The 26,614-nt window shown below is 45.7% G+C and overlaps 1 protein-coding gene across 2 annotated transcripts in view; it reads right to left on the bottom strand.

The window, feature by feature from the left end:
• Window positions 1-25,296, bottom strand: part of HIPK2 (homeodomain interacting protein kinase 2) — a 101,876-nt gene extending 76,580 nt beyond the window's left edge. For both annotated transcript variants that reach the window (XM_026083946.1, XM_026083947.1), the window contains exons 1-2: window positions 25,047-25,296; window positions 15,304-16,399 (exon numbers count right to left, since the gene is read on the bottom strand). In XM_026083946.1, the coding sequence (XP_025939731.1) occupies window positions 15,304-16,397 (1,094 nt within the window). In that variant the 5' untranslated portion in view covers window positions 16,398-16,399; window positions 25,047-25,296. The remainder of the gene's footprint in view (window positions 1-15,303; window positions 16,400-25,046) is intronic.
• Window positions 25,297-26,614: the final 1,318 nt, after the last annotated feature.

Below are 26,614 nucleotides of genomic sequence, written 5' to 3'. Positions count from 1 at the left end.
GTCTTTCGCTTCATTTTATGTGTTATCCGCACACTCTTGAAATCTTCATGTAGTGACTAAAAATTCATGAGAAAGCCTTAAATAGGAGCCCCCACTCCTCCCCCTTTTCTAACCATAGCGAGCAGCAAAGTAGGTCCCGGGCATGTACCAGTGCTGCTGCTGCAGCGAGGGGGCAGACAGAGCTGGGGGTGGGAAAGGGTTGTGCAGCCCTGGGGGTGCTCATCGTCACATATTGGGGAGCCTGAGCCATACACAGCGCTGGGGTGGGCAACTGCGGCTCATTCACTTGCCCAGTAAATGCATCCCAGAGCATGTGCACCCTGCGCTTGATTCGGCTGCTGTACTTGAGTTAAACGCCATGCACCACCAGACTGCGAGCCTGCCCGCGCGTGGCAGAGCAGTCACTCATCCCTTCAACTCCAGCACGACGATGTGAACAGGCAAGTGCTTGCTAGCATGAGTGAGGCTTTCATAATTGGTCCCCGCTGGTTAATTCCAACATGCCTTGTTGTTGAACAACTACCTACTAACACTGTCAGATGTTCCCTCGTTGCATAAGGAGAGTTAGGATCATTATTAATTACATGCTGCCACAGGCTGGTGTCACACAGTACAGATAAGAAAGCCTTTAAGTGCCTGGTCAGTCAAGACCTAGTTGTAAAAACTCCCGCCAATTTCAAGGAAAGCAACATTTGGGCCTCTCAGCAACCAAACGAATCTCTTGCCCTTTCCACCAAGCTCTGGTTTCTGCAGTGACTTGGTCCTCTCTCCTTCGGGCTCTCGGCAGAGCCTGCTGCAAAGGCAAGCTAGCTGCTGGCCCTCCTGCCACCATGCTGGCCAGCCTGCAGAAGCCGTGGCTCACCAGAGAGGTGTATGTGCATGCACACATGTACCCATAACAAAAGCATGACAGTCATTTCACAGTACGATGGAGCAGCGTACTCCAGTGCTTGGCCACACCGTCGCTGAAAGCTACAACAGCAGCAAACATGATAGCGCCACACAGCATGAAGCATAACCTTGAAGGTACACAAGCCAATGAGATATAAATCAAACGCTGTTCCTGGTGTGGAAGGGAAACACCCAACAATTTGGATCCTTCTCAGGAAGCAAATGAGGCACCAGCTAGGAGGCAAAAGCATGGTGGAAATATAATAGAAGTGGCTATTTGCAAGCTATCTGAATGTACCAAGGGCTCAGGAGACCTAAGTCAGCATTTGCTACCTTCCTGGCTTCCCCTGCAGCGACTCTGTCCTCACTAACCATTCAATTTGATCTGTGTAAGTGAGACAGAAAAAAATCAGACATATTTTCTGCAGAAAAACCAGCAGCAGCCTCTTCTTTCTGCTCTGTCACTATGCTGCTGTGACATCCCCCTTGCAAAACTAAGGACTACGGTTATACTCTGCACATAGGATTCTTATACAACTTAAAATGCCATTCTGAGGGCAGTAATCAGTTACCTCAGCCTGGGGCTAAGGTAAAAGCTATGAATATGTCTAGAAGCCAGAGCTCCAGGGCTGCTCAAAAGCACACACCTTGAACTGAAAATGAATCTCTTCAAATCCCTCATAAGACCACGCTGCAGAATTGGGCTGAGAGCAGTGGTCCGTGCGGTTGTATCAGCTCTCCAGAGTAACCAGGCTTTGCCATCCATGGCTTTCATCTGAAGTGACCTCTCATTTTCTGGGTTCGCTCCTGCTTCCTCTCTCTCAGACTTCTATTTTGGTTGCCCTTCAGAGCCCGAGAAACACATCAAACCTGCTAGGAAAATGCCTTGGCAGCTCACAGCTGGGACAGGTGCCACACAGCTTCTTGAGCCAGTGGGGAGAAGTGGCTGGTGAGACTCTTCCCCTCGCTCTGATGAGGAGACTGAAGGCTTGGGCTTGTTTGAAATCCACGTGGCCAGACACCCACCACCACGATGGGAGACTGTCAACTGTGTCTCGACACCAGGCTGGCAAATGCTGCAGATTGACCCTTTTTCTAAGATGTGAGCTACCTCCCCAGGTATGCACAACGCCTCACAGGCACACACAGGAACGGCAAGTACACTGCAACATTTCATACCCATTAGCAGTGTTCCTCATTTTAACTCGGCGTAACAGTTCAGCCTATGCTTTAGTTTTACCCACATCTCTGGAAGCCAAGAGGGCAGTTCACATAAGCTTGTGTTTATGGGTTTTTTGCTAGACCATAGGTACTGGTGCTGGAAGGTAACTCTAAACCCAACATAAATATTTAAAGTTTATTCCCAGTGGATTTATATAGACCTAAATGCACACATTAAAAACAAGTAAAACTTTGGGGGCTGTTTATTGCCTTCTGACATAGCCAGGCACATGGATATTTTCTCTCTTTTCTGTTTTCTTCCAACTGCACAGTTCAGAGACTTCATACAGATCAGAGGCGAAGTTCTCACTACCGCTGACAATTTCATTAAAGAAAACAACTGTGTTTTCATATGTTCTCTGTTCTTTTACTGCCATTTTGAAAATGAAGAACAGACCCTATCAAAGTGCTAAGGGCTGAAAACATAACTCTAAACCTGTCTCTAAATGATACAGGAACCAAACTTCGTGCCAGTCCGTTTTTATCATTTCTTTGTGACCGTAACAAAACTGAGAACAAGAGCTAAACAACAGAGGGAAAAAAGAAGAATACTTCCATAATTTCAAAAATTTTTTTTTGCTGAAAGTAACATCAGTGACAGTAAGAAGAATCCATTCAAAAGGCAGAATGTTATCTTCCAACCCAGTTAACACGTCTTTCTTTCTCTCGCTCATTATATTTATCTTGTACGTCAAGCTACATTCAGACCTCACTTACAAAGGAATGTGTTCGGAGCCAACACATCCCTGTATGCATATCAGCCAAGCTAAGTAGGATACAGCCCATGCTACCTTTAGCTTCCTTGTTCATGCATCTGCAGAGGGGAGATAGGTTATCAAATGAGCCTCCAGAAGGGCTTTGCAGAACAGCTGCATGGCTGTCTTATGCTTTTCATTGTACTCATGCAATCTTCCAGAATCCACTCCACTAATTTAAGTTGTTAACAACGGCAGGAGCTATATTTTTGACAACTACAGGGATGAGATCTCTTAGGTAAGCTTTTATTTTTAATACAGGCCTTCACCACCACTCCCTTTTTACTTGCTGAAATCAGCTGGCAGCATTTCATCAGTTACCAGGAAATTCAGCTAACCTCAGCTGAATCTGTTTACCTTTTAGATTTCATCTGTCCCTCTTAATCTTGTTGTGATAGTCAATGAAATACTCCATTTTCCTCTTGGATGAGTATTGCGTGTTTGCTGTCTCCCACTGGCAAGTAAAACATCCTCAAAAATAAAAGGTTCATTTACTTTGTCTAAGTCATCAAACGCTCCTTCTGCCCCCCCTCCTCCCTGGACTTTCTTCTGAGTCCACAGCTTTGAATGGAAGCAACTAGTTGAAACATGAGTTCTTACCAGGGTGGATACGAACAAGGCCATCAGCACTCCTTCTGTACACCAGCTGTAACAGAAACGTGTGTGCTACCACTCACAGTCACGTGGACCATTATACTCCCCATCACCCTTTGTCTAAGAGCCTCAGCCACAAAATCTTTTTGTGTTAGGTGCCATACGAACACATAAGGAAAACACAGTCCCTCCTTCAAAGAACATAGCATCCAAAGAACATAGTGTAAGGGGAAAGGCAATGGACACCTACAGCTAGACTGGAGAGGACAGGGAGAAAAGATGGTATTGCTCAGCAATACTACTGCAAATGACATAATCGTATGATCACAGTTAAAACACATGCCACCAACTGATTACACAATACTGCCACTCCTGTGATGAAGTTAACTGAAATACTACTAACTTTTCATTGTCTGGCTCTATGTGAACATGAGAAGCAACTGCTGGAACTGATAATTCTCCTAATGTTCTAAATGCTTCAGCTAGTAAATTCCTGTGTTTGGGACCTGAACAACTTACCAAAGTCATCTGGAATTGTTCCAAGCCTTCTGCAAATACAGAAGTTCAGTGATGGCACTACAAAATTTTCAGCGCTCTTCATGTCTCATGAAGCTTGGAGTACTACCCTTATACTTTAGTACTTCTGCTTTGAACCAGAGTTAGAAATTGCAGTGGCTGGCAAAAAGAAAAGTAATGAGAAAGAGTTAAGCCAGCTCTTTGAACCACAGAGGTTTTGATTCAGACTCACTTCAGTCAGATTCAGGTCAAATCCCACATATCTACCCTGCCTCTGCCCTCTGAACAGGAGTCTTTTGAGATAGAGAATAGGGTTTGCAGTGGATAAAAGTTTGCTACTCCCTAGCTGATGCAAATCAGTGGATACAAGGATCTCTAGCACCCAACAATCCAGAATAGTCACAGCAAAATAAAGGCACAAACTGTCAGCACAAAATAACTTGTGTCCATACAAGTCAAATGATGATTGAGATTACTTCTGTCCTTCAGTAAGGGGAAGGCAGGGGTCAAGCTACCAGTCAGAGACTTGCAGCTTATTTCCCGGTCTGTCACAGGAGAAGCACAAAGTGCACGCTGCCCTGTTTGGAAATCTGCTATCTCTGTTTTTGCAGTTTCCAGATAGTAAGAAGGATGAAATTTCATCTTCTTTCCTCCCACATCTTTCCTTATTTGGGGAATGGTGACTTCCAGGTAACTGTAGTCTATAAGAGGATTTCTCCTCTGCCACATCCCCTCTCTAGATCCCTAGACACTTCCCTTTTATTTATTCCTCTTAGAACTGAAAGTTTCTCATGGCATAAATATGCACATATCTCTTCTGTTTTTTCTTTTTTTTTTTTTCCTTGTAAGGCATCACAGAATGACCAGTTCATGACCTGTCCTAAAAAGAAAAGGATGTTTTCTTAACCTTCCTACTTAAATGGGTAACAGCTGTGGCTCTAACTCAGCTTAAGCCAGGCCACAAGATTAGTGTTTTTCAAGCAACATAACAGCTCTCAGCTGATTGAGAGTTACTTGTTTTCCCCAGCTTGACCTGGAGGAGGAAGCAGTTATTCAGCCCCTGCCTGAGAATTAGCTGCCGTTACACTAGCTTTGGCTAATTTGAAGCATGACAAGTACAGCAATTGGCTAGAGAAGTTAAGGCAGAAACTTAAGGCACCGAAATTGCAGCATTCAGGAGTCTGAAGCTGGGGAATGTGCAACGCCGTATCAATCATAGCATCTTCACGTAATTTCTCTCTTCTTGTAATGACTCATTAGTTTACAAACCAATGTCAGTCACTTTCCTAGCCTCACTGCCAATAAGCAGCAGAGCAGAAATTCCTTCCAACCAGAAAACGCTCTTCAATGTAATACAGCTTTACCATCCCACTGTGTAGGGGCCGAACACTTGTGAACCTGATGAATGCGCGGATGTATACAATAAGCTTCCTCCATGTTACGCTCAAATCTCTTGCCTGCAGTGAGCAAACTTACAGAGAGAGATATAACAGAGGCAGAAACCTGACAGGATTTAAATATTTGGTACATGAGCAAAGCATCCCTGAAATCCTGTGCAAACTGTGTTGCTAATGCTGCTTTTCATATTTAGAAGCAAACATGATGAATCTCGCTACTTATAATGCTTCTTATTTTCACACTCGGAGCACTGATCTCCTGCCAACAGCCCGTCATCTCGTTCTGCTTCTCAGCAGTCACCACGCTTGTTATTAGCCAGCAAGTGCACTGACCCACACGAGTGTTGAAATAAGTGGAGAAGGGCACGGAAAATCATGCTCCAACATGGGAGCACAGCGCCTTCTCCTTCGGTGCCCACCTATTCCTGGAGCAGCATTTGTGGGTCACCACACTACCATTCCTCCGAGCAGCAGCTGCTGCTGCTGCTCGGTTGCTGGGGCTGAATGAAAGAGCACCTTTTCCCCCACTCCGTTTCCTCTGCACGTGGTGAGGAAGCGACCTGAGTGGGAGGGGAGAAAGGGAAGCAAACTCTAAGCCACAGAAGTAGGCAGCTTGGAGCAGCAACCAAACTTCGTGTCTCTCACGTAAAAGCAGAAAACTCACTCCTATTGCAGCAAGTCCTTGCTCTAGCTCCGCTAACTGCACCGTCGCACAGAGGTACCCCTGCAGAAGCAACTGCCTGTCACGGTACCGAGCTCAGCTCTTCCCAGCCCCTGACATGAGCACAGGCATCTTTACTCAAAGACAGGATGCGTTTTATCTACTGCAGAGAAGAAGTCTCGAGTGCCACAGCCAATAGCTGCAATAGGAGGGGTTAGATTTCTCTTGGGTAAATAGCTCTAAGTAAAACAAGCTAGCCATTTGTAGCTGTTGCAGACCTGCCCTGATACAGTAAATAGGAAAGTGACCTTGATTTTTCACATCACTTCATCAGGCTGCAGCCTAAAAGGGACTTACTGTGCTTGAAGGAAGAAAAATAGAAGGCAGGAAATCCTGTGACTGGCTCGTTTTGTTGACAGTGTGTGAGAGAGAGTAGCAGCAGAAAAAAAGAAAAAAAAACAAAAAAGTCCTAAGGCCCAGAACACCTGTGGCTAATTTTTAAGTGGGTAGACAAACTTCTGAGTCTTGAACTGCTCCTCCTGGTGTTATCAAAATTAGTTTGGTAGCGAGAGCACAGAAGGTAGGGATTACACTAGGATGCAATGCCAGGTAGGAAAAAGTTCGTGGACACTGATGTCAGGAGTTCCCAGATCACTTCAAGTGGAAATACACAAATCGGTACCAGGGGTGTATTTGCACAGTGCCTCCTTGTCGCCAGCCCTCTTGCAGGTATGCTGGCACATAAGTGCAGCTGCCTTTGAAGCATGTTTGTTCCCAAAGCAGAAGCTGTTGCTTTCTGGGAGGTTCGCCCCACTCCGACCAGTGATGCCAAGACTGCTTAACAGTGCTTCCCCCATCGTGCCCCTAGTCACGCGATGGGGGCAACCCAAAAGCTGCCCCAGAGCCAGACCCAGGCCTGGGTCCACGCTGTGCCGGGCGGTGTGAACGCCCATGAGGGGAAGGTGCAGGAGTTATGGGGGAGAGCGGGTGGAGGGAAGGGAGAAGAGAAGCACCATGCTCCAAAATTTTATCCCTCCGGAGCGGGCGCACAGGAAGGTGAAGTGAGCTGCCCAGGGTCAGCCAGGGAGTCTGTGGCAGAGTCAGGGATTGAACGCCAAGCCCTCGTGCCTGGCAGCAGGAGTCTCCTCCTGCGCACAGGGGACATGTATCAAAACACGCAGGCTGCGGGGAGGTGGATTGCAGAAGGTGCTGCTTGCATGTAAAGGGCTGCCTTTCCCTCAACAAAGGATCATTGACACGCTTAAAAAGCTGTGGCAGCTTTGGGAAAACATTCTTTTTTTAGAAGCGAATTTGCATTTACCTTCGTTTTTCTGTGTTTTGCTTCTTCTTTTGTACAACTGCCATTTTCATAAAAGAGGGATCTTTGTTTAGAAGTTCATCTGCTCCTGGTGCTTATCCCCCCACCTGAAGCCATAATCCTCCGCTTGTCGTTTGTCGCACTGGCAATCCTATCCCTTTCCATATCTGCTGTGAACGATTTTAACTTCAGGCGGGGAAGATAAACAGCTGGAAATTAGGAACTCCTAAGAAACAAACATTCTTTTTAATGCAAATATCTCTAACAATGATGAACAAGGGAAAAAATGCAGGGAAGACAGGGTGTGGTTAACAGATGACCTAAAGCCCAGATCTTGGGGTGCTCTTAGGGTCTCTGTTTTTTCCAACAATTAATGGCGAGTGTGATGGCCAAAAATCTTTTCATTTGATTTTTATTTAATTTTTTTTTTCTATCAGTGCATAGTGGGACTTTGCCAACCATTTTCCCCATATCTATGATCTGTGGGGTTTTATCTCATTGAAATACAGCAGAGGGTTTGAAAATAACAGATGACCCAGAATGAACAACCCCCGTCATGTGAAGGGCAGCATTAGCTGTGAGCAAGCCCATGTTCTGACCATCACGTTTGCTTCGGGCTGCCATTCGCACACTCATCTTTGATTGACAACACCCCCAATGGTTTGGGCCCTGTCTACACGCAGGTTCCTTTCTTTCCAGGCACCAAGATAAAACCAAGATCTGCAGGAGTAATTGCTATCAGTCCCTTGTCTTTGCTATATAGGCCAGCATTTCAGGGAGGGGAGCAGGGGACAGAAGGAGCTGGCCCAGCCCTCAGCTGAGATATCTGAGCCTTCCAGGACTCGCAGAGGTGGATGAGGCCAAGGAAGCGGCACAAGACGTCTCCCTCTCCCCAGGCAATGGTGAAGGGGTGGCAACTTCTCTGTGTTTGCAAAAGCCTCGCTGCTTTGTTCCTCACAAACTGCACTTTGCTAGAAGTGCTCTTGGGCCTGGAGGTGCACAACTGGGCATAGTTTATACATTTGACTAACAAATAAACAACCCCCTCCTGCGACAGCCTTTACAGCTCCACGCAGGGATCAAGTGGTTGAATTGGGCAGCGAGAGGCGGTGGCACTGCCACTTCATCACAGAGAGAGGGACTCATTGCTAACTCTGACAGGATACGGGAGGAGCTGGGGTGTCCGCCCTCAGCAAAAGAAACTAGGAAATTGTGAAGAAGGCTTAAGTAGAAAAAAACTCAGGGACATTTGGGTCTGAAGAGATTGGTTAGGCTGAAGCACAGGTTTTTCCATTTTAAATTAGACCCCAGAAAGAGGGGTATTTTGGAATATACGCAGCGTGTATCTTCTCTTTGATGCACTGTGGGCATGCTGCCTGTTTACCATGCCTGCTCTGGGTGATTTACACACAAAGGAACTTGGCGAGGAGCTACCTATGCTCTAGTTCTGTAAACCAAAAACCAACCTGGCCTGACTATCACAGAAATGGGACACAGCCAAAAGCTTTCAGTCAAATGTCTATTCCCTTCCAAGACTTGGTGGTCTGGATACAATGAAACTGAGATTCAATTAATACTGATATTGTTTTTGCAAAAAAATTTCTGCTGAATTTTGGTTCTGAAAAACCAACTCTGAACTCCAGTGTCCTTTGGAAAGAAATGAAGAACTGCTTAAAATAGTAGTTGGAAACTACAGTTTGGAGACTGCTTTCCTCCACAAAGCCTTCTATACAGTGCTGCCTGTTCTGCAAGACTGTAGTCCTAACAGGCATGATCATCACTCAGTGAAACTGAGAGTCTCTACTATTGAAATAGCATGAGTCTCTACGGGCTGTCAGATGCTTCTAATGCAAAGCGTTGTCATATTTCAGTCATAAATCATTGAAATTGAGTAAGAAACTAGGAGGAAGAAGGGAACTCTCTGTTCAAGTCCTTCTCTGAATACCAGTGGGCCTGGAGGTTGACTGTGAAAGGTCAGTCAAAGGGATTATGCAGATGCTTATCACAGAAGAACACAGCACAACTATAATTCTGTGCCTACAACTGCAGTTTTTCAAAAGCCCATGGAACACATTGTTAGGCTGAGACAAGGAGATGGCAACAAGGTGTGTAGCTCCACAACCTTCATAATCCTTTTGGAGCGGAGTAAATGACTCTGCAAGCTTCTCCCTTTTGTAAACGTGTAGCTGAATGAGAGATACATGAGGAAGACAGCGCTGCAGCAGGGACAGGGACAGGCAGTGCCCTGGGTGCAGTGACTTCACAAATTATGCCTGCACTCAGGGGTCCCAGCGTGAGCTTAGACTTCTGTGATGAACTCAGTGGTTTCACATCAGTCCCAAGAGGAAACTTTCCTCCTAAAATCATCCCGTTACCTAGCTCGTTACCTAGCTCCTTACCTTAGAGAAACAGAGGAACAAAGCAGCAAATGCTGCTGGTTGAACTGAAAGGGACTGGCAGAGCAATGGGGGTCCTGCAATTGCTAAAGCAGTTAAGTGTAGGATAGAGATGTTTTTGCAAAGAAGCGTGGCAGTCCAGAACAGCAAAAGCTTTAGGAATTTAATTGCATTAGCACTGCTATACAAGGACTTTAACAAATGCCAATTTACTGAGTACACTAATAAGCCTATCCCTGCTCCCATTAATACTACCTAATTTAAAGGGCAGTTTTGGCAAGAATGACGTGCGCTCTGAGTCACACGATGGGGAAGACGTCAGGGCGCTGCTCAGGAATCTGCCTTGCTTTGGCTCCCTGTCAGCACTACTAGAGGACTGATACCTGTCAAGACATGGTGTCCACATGTGGCAAGACGAGATCTCCAGTTCCAGCCCCCTGCATGCTTCAGGAGCAGCACTCACCCGGCTAAGCACGTATAGCCAGTTTTAAAGAAAACCTGTACCTGGCCTCCCTATTTACTATGGAAGGGATCCTGGACAGCTGACAACGTGTGCATAGCACTTTATGCCTGCTTATTTTCTTGCGGTATCTGAAACCAGACCAATAAAGATAAACACCTCCCCAAACTGATACTCAGCTTCTTTCTCAAACATTTCAGCAAAGGCCGCTTACCTACAAAGTAGACAAAGTAGGCATGGTCAGGCATTGCACATACCAAATATTTTTAAAACAAGGCATCAAAACTATCTTTTAATAGTCCAGGGGTGACAGCCATTATTTTACATTTGCAGTACTTTGCAAATTCTCAAAGACTTTATCTCATTAAAAGTGAAATGCAGTCATCTCGGGGGGGGGAAACGCAGCAGCTGCTTCAGCTGAGCACCAAAGAAAAACCAAGGGGGTTAAGGTAACATAGTTGTAGTGTCCCAAAGAGGACCTCTGCAGCTCTGACCATTCCAGTGCTTCAACTGTGTAATATGGAGCCTCTCTGGTTCCCAGAAGTGAGGACTGCAGCTCTATACAGCATCCAAAAAACCCCCATCTCCCAGAAAGTACGACCCCCTCTTCCACGTTAGTGTGTGAATGTTGACTCTAATGGATGGGGGAATCTGCTGAAGCCTAGTCGCTGCGTTTCTCAAGATGTGAGTTTTCCCTGGAAGCTGTCCACACATGGCCAGAAGGGATCTCTGTGGTCATTCATGTCTGACATCCTGCAAAACAGAGATCACAGAGCCTACCTGAATGATCTCCTTTTCAAACTGCAGCATGTTTTAGGAAAAAAAAAAAACATCCCATGAAGATACCCTGTGATGCAGAATCCACTGCAGCTTTTTGGTCTCTTGCACTGTTAACAGGCTTCATTTCTAGCCTAAATGTGCCCATTTAAAATTCATGGCCACTAGCTCTCTTTCTGCGCTGTTAGCTGGACACAGCAGTTCTCTTACCAAAGTCTGTTCCCCATACAGGTACCTACAGACTGTGACTGAGTCGCCGCTTACTTGCCTCTTTGAAGGGTCACTGACCAGACCTGGACTGGCTTGGTGGGTGATATGTGACAACAAGAACCAGGGTGATGGGAGGCATGTGGGGAACACTGTCCCTTATACTGGGGAACGCTAAAGCGGCAACTGGCCAGGTTTCATACACGCAGGGTGAGACCGTGACACGAGAAACACAGGCCTGAAACAGGCATGTTTTGCACCACAGTAACTTTACAGACTGAAGATGTGTGGGAGGAAGGAGGCTGATCTTCTTCACAATACGCCCACTTTTTGATGACAACTCTGACCACAGCACTGACAAAATCTCTGACTTAGCTAGAGCAGTGATGCAAGAAACTTAAGACGAAATTAGCACCAAGTGGGATAGTCCCCAAGTGGTCCCCCCGCCGTTGGCAGGGAGGGGGAGGAGAGTTACGCAAGAGTAGCTGCTCTTGGGCTACACAGCCATCAGGTGTCGGGGGTGAGGATGATGTGGTTGGGCTGGCAAGGTAAGCGAGCGGATCCTACCTGCGGCCCGTGGTCTACTCTGGGCTTGTTTCCCTTTATTAGATTTTTTGAAAGGACTTAGGAAACAGGGGCCAGCAGTTCTTCAGCTGCAGCAGGCTGAAGTCATTAGCCTGCAAACGGCTGTGAGGTCCTCTGTCATTTGTCATTTAGGTCAGTACCAGGGACCACGGTGCAGCCTGCCCCCCAACCCCTTAGATGCTCTTGCAGCCAGGCTCTGGCTGGTGCTCATCTCAGACATTTAAACCAGAAATGCAGCTCTGGGCTGGGTAAGCAGGGAGGGGACACTGCTGCACTTGCAGGGGCTGATTCTCATTGGCTTACAAACACCTCACATTAGCCTCGCGTGGCCTGTCTCTCTCAGGTCCCTCTACAGTCAGGAGAGAGGGAGAGGAATCTCCAGAGTATCAATTAGGGCAGCAAATCTAGCCTGGAGGAAGCTATGTCCTCTGAGAGGGAAGGGAGACAAGTTTTGCTAGACTAAAGAAGTTTTGCCGACCTTTTCCGATACCTTGTATTTTCCCCTGCCACCTTGACATCATTGTGATCCTTCCAGAGAGAATTGGCTTGGCCTGATAGCAACATTCCTGATATGGCACAAATACTTCTGATGTTGGAGCACTCAGTGCTGGCTCCTGAGCTGTTCCTACAGTGATTGCACTGCAGGAACATTGCAAGGAGCATTGCAAGGTCTCCCTACTGTTCTGGCCCCGGGAAATGTGGCTGAGGAATTCTTTTTAACTTCAGAGCCTGTTACATGACAGCAGTGGCAAACGATTCATGTGCAATCTGCAAGCAAAGGAGACAACAGCCCTGGGACTGTTCTAGCTTATGCTGGGCTATGCAGATTCTGGTCAAGAAAGAACATGAAATTGGTTTAAAGTCACTTCTGTCTTCCACCTCTGGGAGAAGAAAATATGTCTACCATTTACAGGAACAGGAAATGTCTTATATTGCTCTGAGAATTAACAGGATCCCATAAAACTTTCCTCACTTGAATGGATTTGGCCACCACATTCTTGAGAGTAATGTTAAAAAAAAAAAGAGGTAGAAGAAAAAGTGAATTGTTAATAAAATATGGAGAGGATCCCATATTTGCTCCCAAAAGGCCATCATAAAGGACCTCCAGTTGAGGACTGACCTCTACATTATATGCCCTAGTGCTCTGCCTAGTCTTCCCTTAAATGCACAGGGGACATGCCTTCTGTCACTTCTTTGGCTTGCTTACTTACTATGAGATTTTACTCTTAGGAAGCTTTTCCTTCACATTCAGCTTAAATGTGCCATTTCTTGAAGTCATCCCCTTGTCTTTTATACTCTAGCAAGTAAAATAAGTGTAAATTAAATGGAAGACATATGAAACTTTTATAAAGTCCTATGTTTCCTCTAGCGTGAAAGTTCCTTCTGTTTGGAGCAGAATTGGTCTTTATTCTGTGCTGTATTTTTCCCCATCAGAAAATGAAGAGGAATATAAATTTTCCTCATGACTTGAATTTAGCTTCATCAGCAGCCCCCTGCTGATGTAATTCATCTCAACAAGCTTTTTCTTTTTCTTTTTTTCTTTTTCTTTTTCTTTTTCTTTTCTGGTGAGCTGCTGCCCCTCTTCCCATCCCCCCATCAGTTCAGGCATGGTAAACAAGAGAGGATTTAGACAGACAGAACTTATTATCTAAGAAGTTGCAACTTCAGACCGGGCAGGAATAAAATTTAAAATATAAAAAGCAAATGTTATCAAGCCCTTTCCTCCCCAGAGACTGCCACAAAAATATTCCTTGTTTGTCGCTGAGAATGAACCATTTTTCTCTTTCATTTCTGCTTTCTGTCACATATTTCATATTGGCTGCCCCTTCTGTCTTTCAGCTTGGGACCTAGGCTGCTAATGCAGAATCACAGATAACTCAACAACAAAATGCCTGTATTATCATTTTTTTCTCTTCTAGTCTGCCAGGTAATTGCAACCCTAAAAGCTTTTGCATATTTACCACAGAAACATGTCTCTCCTGGAGGATGGGACTGTCATCAGGTAGAATATTTCATTTACTAAGCCTCTTCTGAGGTATAAACTAGGGTGTTTTTTTTCCTCTGGCCTCCTTCAGAGCAAAGGACAAACAGATAAAAATCAGCTGCTGCAGTGCTACACTGTCAAAGTTCCTGTTCCTGTGAAAATTAACTCTTTCCCCTGCCCAGAGCTCTGGTGGGCTTTGCTACTGCCATATCTATGAAGCAGGAAAAGGGACTGATATCAGCTCATGCTGTTTTTCATCTCCCTGTATAAGACAGATTATTTTCTATTTACAAACAGAGCAACTACCCTGCTCTTCTGTAACTCAGCTGACGAGCTGTGCATGCTGCCAGGACAGATTTTCATGAAATCAGACATCAAGAAGGATCACATTTTCCCTCCTTGCTCCCGTTTCACAGAATTACAACAACAAAAACATGGCCTGAACGTTTCTAAATTCATCTCTCATCTAAAGACAATTTCCCCCTTTTTTCTTTTCCCCCCACCCCTGAGCTAACAGCATGATTGCTTTTCTCTGTCCTTGGGATACTGAACCTAGCTGACTGGAGCCAGCGAGAGGGGCTTAGGAGAACCTCTACAGAGAGTTTGTGTCTCGGAGCCAAGACATAGGCAGAGGATGACACTCCAGGGCTTACCAAAGCTTCCTTTGCTGAAACTCTTTAAGAGACCAAGGTGGAATATGGCTGGTTCATACATTTTGCTTTGGGTGGACCTATGCAGAGGTCAGAACTTCACCCTAGCACATAATATACCTGCAATTAAAAGCACTGCCAGTGGGAATCAAGAGTCCATGACAGGTCCTCAGTCCAACCCAAAATTACTGACAATACTCATTCATCCCTACTGACAGCTTCATGCATGGAGAAAGGTGATCCCAGCCCAGCCAGGCAGCCTGCCCACCTGGAGCAGAGCTGACAGGAGCCAGTGGGAATCTTCCATTGACTCCTATTAATTAGCTTCACAGCCTGTGTGAAAATTACTCTTTGACAGAGCATCTTCTACATCCATACAGTTGTTTTCCTGTGGCCCAACCTTGTTTTTGTAAAAACCCTGGTTTCACCTATGAAAGAAGGCTGGAAGATACAACTAACATATGGAATGATAGTTTAGGTTAAGGCCTTTCTGAAACCAAGAACCTACTTCCACTGACTTGGAAAGGAAATGTGGACTCTCCAGATCCAGTTCCTCTTCTGGAAGCAGTCCCAGAGAGAAGGAAATGAAGACAGAGGGACAGGGAGGAAAGTCTCCTCTGAACTATTCTGTCAATTGTAGATGACAAACTCTTTTTTTTTTTTTCCTACAACAGTTAACATTTTACAGTTACTTACAACTTTACAATAGTTTTCAATGCAAGTAAACCTCTAGAGGCTATGATACCATTTTTTCCTTTCATCAGAAGCCCATTCTAAGAGCCACCCCAGCTTAGGATTAAGGAATGGCTCTCATTTATTTACAAAAATGAAGGAAAATTTCTATAGGTGAAATACCTCTTCCAGTAATGTTATTTGAGCCCAGTTTCTTACCTGTAATATCTGGATTGAAGGTAGGTAGAACACACAGCTTTAGACACATGGCTAGCTGAACCAAAGTCTATGACCTTGACCCTATATGGCTGTCGGGATGGGTCTACCAACATGATATTCTCTGGCTTGAGATCAGCATGAATCAGTCCCAGACTTTTCAGCTTCATTAGGGCAGTTGCTACCTGCTGGAGAATTGGTCGAATGTACTTAAGGGGCAAGGGACTGAATTTGTTTTGTTTTAGGAAATCATAGAGGTTCTGCTCCAACATTTCAAAGACCAAGCACGTGTGATTCTTGTGCTGGAAGCATTCGTATGCGCGGACAAAGTTGTAGTCATCCGCGCTTTCTGTGCTCAGCCGAGCCAGGATGCTCACTTCAATCTGGCCTTGCCGGGCATAGGAAGGATGGTTCTTCAGGATCTTGATGGCCACAATCTCATTAGTGCCACGTTTCCAGCATTTGACTACTTGTCCGAAGGTTCCCCGGCCAAGAAACTCTAACACTTCGTACGTGTTGGTCATGGAACAGAGCACCTCATGTTGCACCAGCTGGTAATCCCCTTCGCTGTTGGAGCCACTGTTTTTGGATGTGGCCGTGGAGGTGGTGGCAGTGGCTACAGTGGCCCCACTGGCATTGTTCTGAATCATTGGTGGGTGCTCTTCGATGATCTGCACGCTGCTCGTGTTCTCAATCTCCTCACTCTTCCGCTTAAGTCCACATTTTTGGTAGGTGTCCAGAAGGCTCACAGTGCTGCGACGCATCAGGTTGTGTGGCCCGCCCAGCGTTTGCCCAGACACTGCAACCACACCAGAAGTGCTGTTGGCGGACGTCACCACGATGTGCCCTGTACTGGCTGGGAAGATGATGGTCTGCTCGTACGGGATGCTCGGGTTGGGGATCTGGAGGGAGGCGTTGACGGCGGCAGCGGCTGCTTGGGAGGACTGCACGTTCTTGCTCTGGCTGTAGACTTTGCTCTGTGTGCCGTACCCAGTCATATCCCAGTTAGAACTCGGCTCCACTTTCAGTTTCTTCACGCTACAGAAGGCACTTGACTGAAGGGTGTGAGGAGAGAAAACTTGCACATGCGAGGCCATACCTGCAATACAACATCAGAGTGAAACGACAGTGTCAAGATGTCTTTCCCAGCTTTTTTTATGTGTTCAGTCGCAATAAGGGAAAGTGGGATACAGACTTCTGATACAGCATGTGCACACACACACGAGTCAAGTTCTTCCAGAAATACATACCCAACACAAATAAAATATTATACTCTAAAGTAAATCATTACTCCTGACTGACCTATACTAACAACAACAAGTATTTCTGCTCTCTCCCTCTCCCTCTTCCCATTTTTAATAATGATAATGTAAATGTTATTTTTACCTTCTCTGCCTAAAGAGACTCCTATTCCCATTGTCTCCAAGAATATATCCAGCTCTCAGGAAGAACTGATGTAAAATACTGTAAAGTATCTGCCTATGGAGGCCAAATCTCAAATCCTCAGGCTTATCCTATATTAAACAGTTTGGTGTTTCTGACTTAAGCCCTCTGTTTATTCCCATAAAACCACAGTGCAGCTTATGGTCTGCAGAGGGCTGGGATGGGAATGGGAGATGACACACTGTGACAAAATGGAGGTGTGCTGACAAAGTTGAGAAGCCAGGATAGAAACAGCAGATGATGTTTCAGGTTGCTTGCCAAGTCTGCGTGTGGGAATTGTGCACAATGCTTGTCTGTGCTCAGGGACAGTGAAGATGGGAGTTACACAACATGAGCTTTACTGTGTGCTCTCAGTTCTCTCAGACTGATAAAACTGTGTTCATCTATTCTTATTCACAGTGGCAATACCATAACTGGAAAAAGATCCCCTGGAAATGAACAGGATTGCTAATGAAGCAAGGTACAAACTAGCATGTGGTGGAATCAGGTGCTAATATACCTTAATTTTTTTAAGAAAAGACAAAAACCTATTTTACTGCAAGTTCCTTCCAGTCTAAAAGGGCTAATGATCTTCTACACCTTTATTAAAAGAAAAAAGAAACCCACAACCTTATAACCAAAGTCAAAAAATATCATTGAAACAGACTTACTGAAGAGTCTGGGTAATAATCCACTGAAACAGAAAATAGTCTAATTTGGAAAAGCAGAGGTGACACACAGAAAAGGGGCCATCCAAGTCCGGAATTGCTGCCAGCTTCCTCATCCCAGGGTAAGGATGGCACTGCTGGCACACAGGTGTTTGTGAACCACGCAAATCTATGGGGATTCCTATGGTAGAAGTCAGGGGCAGGATGGAGTTAAAGCAGAAAGGCACAGCCTCCTTCAACCCTTCTATCTCTTGTCATTGTTTCTTTTTAATAAACCAGAATGACTAGGAAAGAAAAAGACAATATGCTGAGCTGGCACCGTTGCTGAATTATTAAGTACAAACATAACCTTGACTTGTTGTCAACTTAGAAAAGTTAAAAGCTGAATGAATGCTTCAGTGACAAAAATGCAACAAACTCTGCAATGCACATGGATGACTTTTTTGTGTGGAGACATGCGAGTACGTTTAATACTCGGCTCCCTTTTCTAAGAGAAGCCCATCCTCCACGAACACCCGCATTGCTCTGTTCTAAAGATCCTTTTACATTCATATGTACACATGCATACATGCATGCATATACATATACCCACATACAGAAAAAAGGGAAGTTACTCCACGGTTCCAAAGATGAGGAGCACAGTTAAGCAAACACACCCATACACATCCAACACACATTTTCCAGTTAATTCCCAGCAGCCCAAAGCCCAGGAACCGCATATGACGGGGGCTATGGTGAGCCAAAAAATCACTGTATGTACTTACACACAAATAACCAGCAAAGCAATCGCTCCAGCTTGCTTCAAAACCCCCACCTTCCTTCCTGCTGCAGTGATCAACTTGTGAAGACAGGGTGGACGCAAAAAAATAAGCCCTATTAGGACAAGTGGGAAAATCCTCACCACTGCTGGAAGACGCAACACAAAACCCTTCTAACCCCTCTGCAGCAACGAAGCAGTGCAAACTGCAGCATGCTCTCCTTTACAGACATGACCTCTGGCTTTAATGTGTTTTCTGAGGGTGTTTGCTGCATCTCGTATGAACTTTCATCCCCCCCAACCTACCTGGCAGCAATTCCCATGGTCCCCACAACTCAGTCCTCATCCCTCTCTCCCCCGCCCTCAGCTCCTGCCCCTCTAACCGCTCGCTCTCCTCTCTCCTTTCCACAGGGCGACGATGTTGCCATGAACGTCTTAGCATGTGGCACGCTGCGAGCTTGGAGAACTGCAGCAGTATTACTCAACTTGTCATCCTGGACACAAATATCATATGTGAGTGAGCCGAAGCTGTGTTTGTTTTTCCACTGATTAAGAAGAGTCACGGTGTTCTTTCTAGTACAGTACCGACCTTTCTGGAGAGTGGGGTTGGTTTGATGTATGCTTTCCCCCTGGACGTGAATAATAAAGCAGATGTAATTGGTAACATATTGTGGACCTAGCAGAGGTGTAATTTATAGCTTTATGGCTTTCGTTCCATGGCGTGCTTGAGCAATATCTCTTCATACAAAATAAAAAGGAAAAAAAAAAAAGATTGACACAGAAAAAGGAGAGAGGTTCTTCTCACACGCTCCCCTGGAAATAACTCCAGAAGACCCAGTCACCCCCAAATTAAAGTTACTGATGCAAAGCACAGCAGCTGCAACTTTCTCAGTGCTGCTGTAAAAACCAGGATAATCGCCACCATTAAGAGACAGACTTTCAACTGGTGCAGACTGGCGGAGCTCCAGTTTATATCAGCTGACGCTAAAAACAAGGTCAGCAGTCACCCAACACTGTCAACGTCAGACGGCTGTCTGTGCCCCTTGGTGAAATGAGTTGTTGTTAGGGATTGGTTTCCACATCGACAACAAGCCCCTCACTGTCCCTGCAACAGCTTCAGCAGAGGGGACAGGGACAGAGCATGAGAACTGAACCACCCGCCCACCCCAAAAATAGAGGGGGGAGAGGAAGCAGGGCTGTCTTGTGGCTAAAGAGAGGACTTTGAACTCCACCATTGCCTCTTCTGCACTTCTCAGATGTTGTGTCTCATTGTAAAAGAACTACTTTTTTTTTTCCCTGAAAAAAAGAAGTATGAAATCTCCTTCCCTCTGTCCAAAATAATTTTCTCACAGCTGATGTTTTAGGGGCATAAGTCGTAAGGAGAATAGTTCGGCTAGCTGTTCAGCATAGTCCGATACCAAGAAATTACAGTCTGATTGACAGCTTGGTGATGGAAAAAAGGCTTCTGCAGCAAAGTCATTTTTATTGCAAATTTGTCTGTGCAGCCTTTGTGAGAAAAACACAACCCCAAATTTCCTGAGGACATTATCAAATTGTGCTGGTGGCATGTTCTTTTCTTCACAAGATCTTTACTCCATTGCAACACTAAATTTCAGAATAAATGTGAATAAAAGTTGGATGGTTTGTTAGAGGGATCAAATTCCAAATTAGAGCCCGTAATACGATTTACAACTTGAGCCTTTTGGCTACACTGAGAAAAGTGGCCAAGCTCAGACGGGGCTTTGCTAACACACACTGGCTAAACCCACCTGGGCTAAAGCTGTGCTCTTGCCTTAGCATGGGTGCAGGGCAACCTCCTGCAGTGCCCATCAGCTGGTCGGGTAGCAGCCGGGACTCTGGAACAACTAAAGTAAATCCGAGCCCTGAAGAGTGCAGCTCGGATTTTTATATCACCTCTGTGCATGCTGAGTCTCTGGGCTGGGGGCAGAATCAAGGTTGGGTAAGATGCATTAAATAAAATTGATAGTTCCTTTCTTTAATAATGAGTTTTAGTGTAGCCCATTAAAGCTCTCGCACAATTGATAGTAACTGGATTTAATGGAGCCTTCCCTGTCCTTGATATGACTTATGTAACTCCCCGTAGCATTCACATGAGTTAAAGTATGTAGAGTGCAGAGAGAGGACAATGCTAAAACAAACCGAATGACTTTTGTTAAGAGACTCGATGCTTTATTCCACGAACTCCTCCCACTTCAGCTTTCTCTTAATAATAATTTAGCAGGTGCTATTTACAATTCAGATTGTCCTCTTCTGCAGGCAAACCCAAATTACATGGCCGCCTCACTAGTACTTCCAACAAGTTTCAAAAAAGCAAATGAGACAAAGTTCTCTACCCACCCACCTCACCCCAAAGGGCAAAAAATACACTTTGGGGACTAAAGGGGGAACAATTTGAAAGTCACTGATGTTTTACTCTTAGCACTTACTGCTGATTTATAAATGTGGCCTTTGTGGTGACAAGAGACCAAGCCCTTGCTCTGTATTAAGTAGGCAGTAAGACCTTTTGCAGTACCTGCAGAGCTGCCAGTGCACTGTAACCAGAGGCTGCTCACTGACTGCTGAGAGAACGACAGTGCCTGCTTGAAAAATACTGTAGAAAGCACATGGCATGTGTTCAGCATATAAATGATGCACACAAGACACTCCTGAAATAAATATCTTCCACTTTTCCCCAGAGAGGCACAAGCTTGAAAACTCATATACGCACCTGGGTTAAGAAGGCAACGAAAAGGGGATCTGCCAGGTGTGTCTAATGTATTGCACCTTCAAAATAGCCACGTCTAAAGCACAACACTCTTCTTCAAGGTGGCCTCTTGTGTGGCCCCTTTTGAGGCATGGCCAATACCCACTATCCTTTAGGAACCTCCTTAAAATTTATGTCCCTGGAGGCTACACAAATTCCTTCCTGTGTGCTACTGAATGTTTGCAGACAACCTCAAAGAAGAGTTCAGACCTCAACAGCCTCAGCTCTGTCCTGTTCTTGGTGAGCAAAAAATGCCAAGGAAGTCTTCATTGCAGGTGAAAAACTCTTTGCTTTCCTGCTTTGCTTTTCCTGTCCTGCTAGTAAAACTGTCTCATTCTAATTAGTAGTTTCCTGAATGCTTAGGTAGCGCTAGGTGATTCTAAAAAGATCTGTCACAGTCTGTCATCCGCATGGTTTCAGATCTGGTTTTGCACAGTTCCAAGCTACCATGCTTGATCCACATCCCGAAGTCAGAGGAAAAAGGAAGACTTGCAAATGTATAGTATCCATAAACAAACAAACAAAACCAAGGAAACCTCTCCACCCGGAAAAGCATGTCTCACACTGTAGCTAGACAGCTAGGGAATTCTGATCAAAATCACCTCTGCACCCCTTACTCCCCAGGCACCCTGACTGCCCTCCTACACATCTCTCTCCTGCATTTATAACATGAACGACATACCCCTGCTTACTGTCTCACACCGCACAGCAGAACTTTCCTTTTTTAAAAAGGGATAGACAGGATAAAAGTTAGCAACCAGAACTACTTTTACTGCTCTTGGGCATGGGGGGCATAGGCAGCTGCTCCCTACCATGGCCCAAGCAAGTTATTTTGGCATGTGGCTCAGGAAACTGCAGTATCCCCTCCCACCCCCAGCTTCTTCCCCATCTTCATTCTCCCTTTCAATTCCTGAAATCCAGGGCAGCTTGCCTGCTGGTTACTGAAAGCCTTCTCAGAAGAACAGGGAGAAGAGGACACAGCCAGGAAAATACCAGGGAGACCTTCCTCTGAGTGAGTCCCTCCTGCCTCCCTCCCAAAGCCTCCAGCTCCGCTGCACTCTCCCATGGGTGCAGGATGTGCTGGGAGCAGTGGGTAAGGGCTGGCAGGGGCTGCTAGCAAGAACCGCCTAGGGAGCAGGGCAGCAGGGAACTGTTGGCTCAGTGCATATGTAGCAGGCACTGGCTGAAGGCTGGGGAGATGGTGCATGCCCATTTCCTCCCACAGGACATCTCCAGTGTTGGGGAAGGAGGGAGATGGATGTTCACCATCGCACTGACCCAGCATGTCTTCTCGTGGGGCTCCAGCATGGAGACTGCGCACGGGGTCTGTGCAGAGTGGGCAGCATCCTTCCCATGCCAGGCTGGAGCCGTCACGAGCCACTCAGTGGGAACTGTGCTACTCAGAGCCCAGGCATGGTGATCCCCAGCTGAACAACTCAGCACCACCCAGAGCCCAGACCCCATGCACAATCCCAGAAACATCTAGGCTGCTCCAGCCCTGTCCAGCCACGCTCACCACATCTGGCAGGTCACTAGACAATACATTGTGAGCTGGATTTGGACTGTGGGCAACAGTTTAAATAAGCCTGCTATACATCTGAAAACCAGACTTTTAGGAATTACTGAATATGAGCCACCACCAACCACAGCTCTCCCTTTGAACCATCTGTGCTTTTATTTTACTTTGCCTATATAGACCAAAGTCAAGTCCCTGCAATATCAAGCATTTCCTTCAGTGCTCAAGTGACCACAGTTTCACATCTTACCCACTACAAAACCCCACTCTTCCATATCCACTCTAAGCCACAAAGCCCTACTATCAGGTATCTTCTGTAATCTAGAAACATCACGATTCTTACTCATCCTTCTAATGTGGGCTCAGGTGCCCATGAGCCCCAGTAACAAGCTGTGGGCTCTTCTGAAATCTTCCTGGCTTTTAGGCACATAAAGCAAAATCTCAGAGACAAAAATATACACTTATATTTAAACCCTTAACTACACCTTACTGAAGGATTCTTTCGGTGTCACCTCCATCTCCCACTTTAATGAACTGCAATAATGACAATAGGTATTTTAGATTTCCTCAGTAAATCCTGTGACTAGTTTATGTTTCACATTAAGTTAATTAATGACGCAACATCTGAGAATACAGGTTAAAATATTCTTCATCAGAGGCTTGGCTGCCTAATTATTTCCCTACAGATGCTGCAGCCACTGGACCTGCCACAGACCTCCAGATCTTGGTGTGAAAAGGCCCAGCAGTCAGGTATGTGCCCCCCTGAACTGTGGGCAGCCCTGAGCTATTAGATACCCTCCTAGGGGAAAAAACAGCACAATTCAAATAGTGGAAAACTTCCTGGCCCCACAACACCTAAACAGCACTGAATGGAAAGCAAATGAGGGCAGCAAGTGAATAAATTTGATAGGTTACAGCCTTGACAAAATAGAGATAGACCCTGGTAGATAAACCCCCTTCAGCATACCTGTCAAAGCTGACAGGAAGACTGCCTCCTCTGTATAAATCATGAAATGAAGCTCAAAAAGCTCTACCAAGACATCAAAGTGCTCTCCAGACAAATGCAAGAAACCTGGGAGTCCACTGTGCCTGAGGCAGCTCTCAGCAGCTTGAGAAGGAAGATGAATAACCCTGCCACAAGCTCCTCGCTAAGCAAAAGTCTTCTTGAGCCGCGGAGCGCACCCTCCAGCTCCTGTGACGCCTTCTGGAATTCAAAGAGCTAAATGAGGGTGAAGAACAGTAGAGACAGAGGTGGCAGTACCACCTGAAAGTCTTCAAGATCTGCATGAGAGTGCAAAGAAACTTATTCAGGATCTTAATGTAAAGATGTTTTAGAAAAGTGGGTGTCAGTGAAGTCAGAAACAAGTTTTACAACCAAACACTCAATACTCCCAAGGGCCTCAGAGGAGAAGAAAGTCTGTTCTGGAGTCATAGATGGGACAAGCAAAAAGAATGGGGCCAAGTCAGATGGGTGGGATTGACAGAAGCCCTGTTTTGAGGGTTTATCTTTGGAAGAAACTGAAGAATGTCTGAAAAAATGCTTTGCTGAAGAAATCCCTCTTTCAGTTTTCTCACAGAAAGTCCAGGTAGAGCTCAGGAATGTGCACTGTGCCCAGCTGGGAGCTGTGCCGTAGGTTGCTGGGAAAGCAATAAGCAGCAACGTATGCTTAAAGGGCAGGCAACTGCAGTAACACCCGCAGTACAGTTCAAAATGAAGCATGACACTCCAAGACTTGTATAATCTGATGCTTAACTGAGCTCATGAAGTGCTGAGAACAGCCAGAGGAGATGGGGAAAGAAAGCTACCAGAGAATATTTTGTGGCTTCCCCATCCTGAAGGCAAAATGGAACCAGATGAACTCAAAAGTAATTATTAGGACCAATGTGCCAGGTAAGATTGCTGGGCAACAGCATATGTATTCTGGCCACTTTTCTCCTCACATCGTATGTTCCCTTCCACAGAGGGAAAATGGAACAAATGGTAACCATGACATTTCTACACCACCCAAAGTTCCCTTTGACAAAATAGTCTGAGCCGTAAATGTGAAATTGGTCAGGGCTTGCCTTGGAGACCAGTTTAGCATGCATGTGGCTCCTAACAGATTTGTAACACAAGAGTCTTGGTTTCCACAAGCTCCATCTCTTGAGTAGTACCTGCTGACAGAGTTGCATCCGGAATGCAGAATTGAAAAAAAGAAGGCTCTCAGTGTAGTTCTGCTTTCCAGGCAGCCTGGGTCAAGTCACTCGGACCACTTCAGTTTCCATCTTCCCAGCAGGGGCTGACAATAGCATCCCCATCTTACAGGAAAACCAGGGGATTTCCTTAACTTCTGACCCCAGGCCCTACAGACTTCACTAGCTGCCCCATCTGACCCACAGCATATCTCAGTTGCTGGGAGAGACTGCCAGGGGTTCTGGAAAAGGACTAAAATGAATTAGTCTTTCCTTCCGCTGCCCTGACTGTGCCCCCCTTGCCCACCGAGCACTGGCACACTTGCGGCTTCCCTCAACTACCTAGTGGAAAGGATGTTTTGGCTCTTTCCACCACTGCTACCTCCCCACCTGGATGACTTCCCACCTGTAAATATTAGCTTTGTAATGTCAACGACTACAACTCACCCACAAGTACAGTGAAACCACAGGGAATGGCTGGGACCTCACATACTTCATGCTTTAGAAGCAGCTCTACTTGTGAAGGCAGGACATGGGCAGGGTCTGTTGGAGTCTCAGGCTGAGCTTCTCACTCCCACAGGATTATTTTGTGTTTCATTTGCAAAGAGGCCATTGCATGACATTCACCGCTTGCTTTGTTTATGAAATCTGAAGCTTGGATCAAGGACTAGCTGGGCTGAAAAGGTCAGTTTGCCTGTTTCCAAAGTCCCTCCCTTCATTTCATTTCCATCAGGGTAAAGACCTGTTGGAGAGAAACAAGCCTGTGGTGAGGTCTGGATGATATACACAGGATCTGGGCTACAAAGGAAGATGAAGATGCGAGGAGAAAGGTGGGGAAGCCAGGCACAGAGCTCTGCCAGTTCAGAGAACGGAGACAGATTGATTTGATGACCTCCCAACTATCCCAAAGCCAAGGTTAACTACATCACCTAGCATCTGCAGCAACATCTCCCTTTTAAATAAGAACGACCAAAGACATGATTTACAACACCCTCATATTCCGAGGGCTACAGAGCTGTTTAGGAAATTAAGAAAAAGGGTACTGCAGGTTAATCACCTGACCTGAATTTTTAGTAGTTTAACAGAACTCCGTAAATAACCTGTCCACACACAGGCACACACACCCCCACACGGGGAACAGCCCTTTGGTTCCAAAAGGAAACGCATGTCTAGAGCATGAGTCTTTCACCCTGTCTTCCAGACTTTATCCTCCTCGTTGTTCAGGGCCAAGAAAACATCTTGAAAGTGAAAATGATGGCCAAGCAGTCACAAGCCTTTTTGCTGTTATCCATGGCTTTTGATTTGCATTCCACTGTAAGACTATAAAACCAAAAATGTCTGAAATGGAAAAGGCTGGGGCTTACAGTACTGCTCTGAACTAGAGCAAAGGCTGATCCACATAGCGGAACTGATCCACCTAGCACCCAGCCCAGACCAAAGACCAGTGGGAAGACACTTGGATGTAAGGTTTGGATGTGGACCCGTTTCTCCTCAAAAATCCCAATTCTAACATCCCTTTGTTTCACAGGTAGCAGCTGAAAAGAGTAACCCTGTAGGAAGGCGCCACTAACTATATCTCTCATTCCTTCTTCAGAGTGTGCTGAAGAGTTTGTATCAGACCAAAGCGACACCAAGCTGCAACACTCCCTGTGAGACATTAGGTGCTAACAGGCGTATTCTTGGGAATCCTTGTAATTGTGATTGTTAAGAAATCTCAATAATTTATTTTGCATTATATGAAGCTATATTTATATCTGTCACACAAAACACATGATCACTTTCAGGCACACATGCATATACACGCATCTGCACAGCCACAGAACAACCCACAGAGGCAACAAATCTCCAGAAGGAATGAGTGAAGCTATTCAGCTACCCCACACAATTCTACCGAAGTGCTTCTGGACACTTCCCTGCAGCATCTCCCTGCTTTGCTCTGCTTGCTTGCTGCTACGATGGGGGTCTGGCATTACATGTCTCCATAGCAGTTCTCTTTTTCAGCAAAATCTAATGGG

Source organism: Apteryx rowi, unplaced genomic scaffold, assembly GCF_003343035.1.
Source record: "Apteryx rowi isolate R43461 unplaced genomic scaffold, aptRow1 scaffold_62, whole genome shotgun sequence".
Lineage (NCBI taxonomy): Eukaryota > Metazoa > Chordata > Aves > Apterygiformes > Apterygidae > Apteryx > Apteryx rowi.
This window is presented reverse-complemented; position numbering and strand designations above follow the sequence as displayed.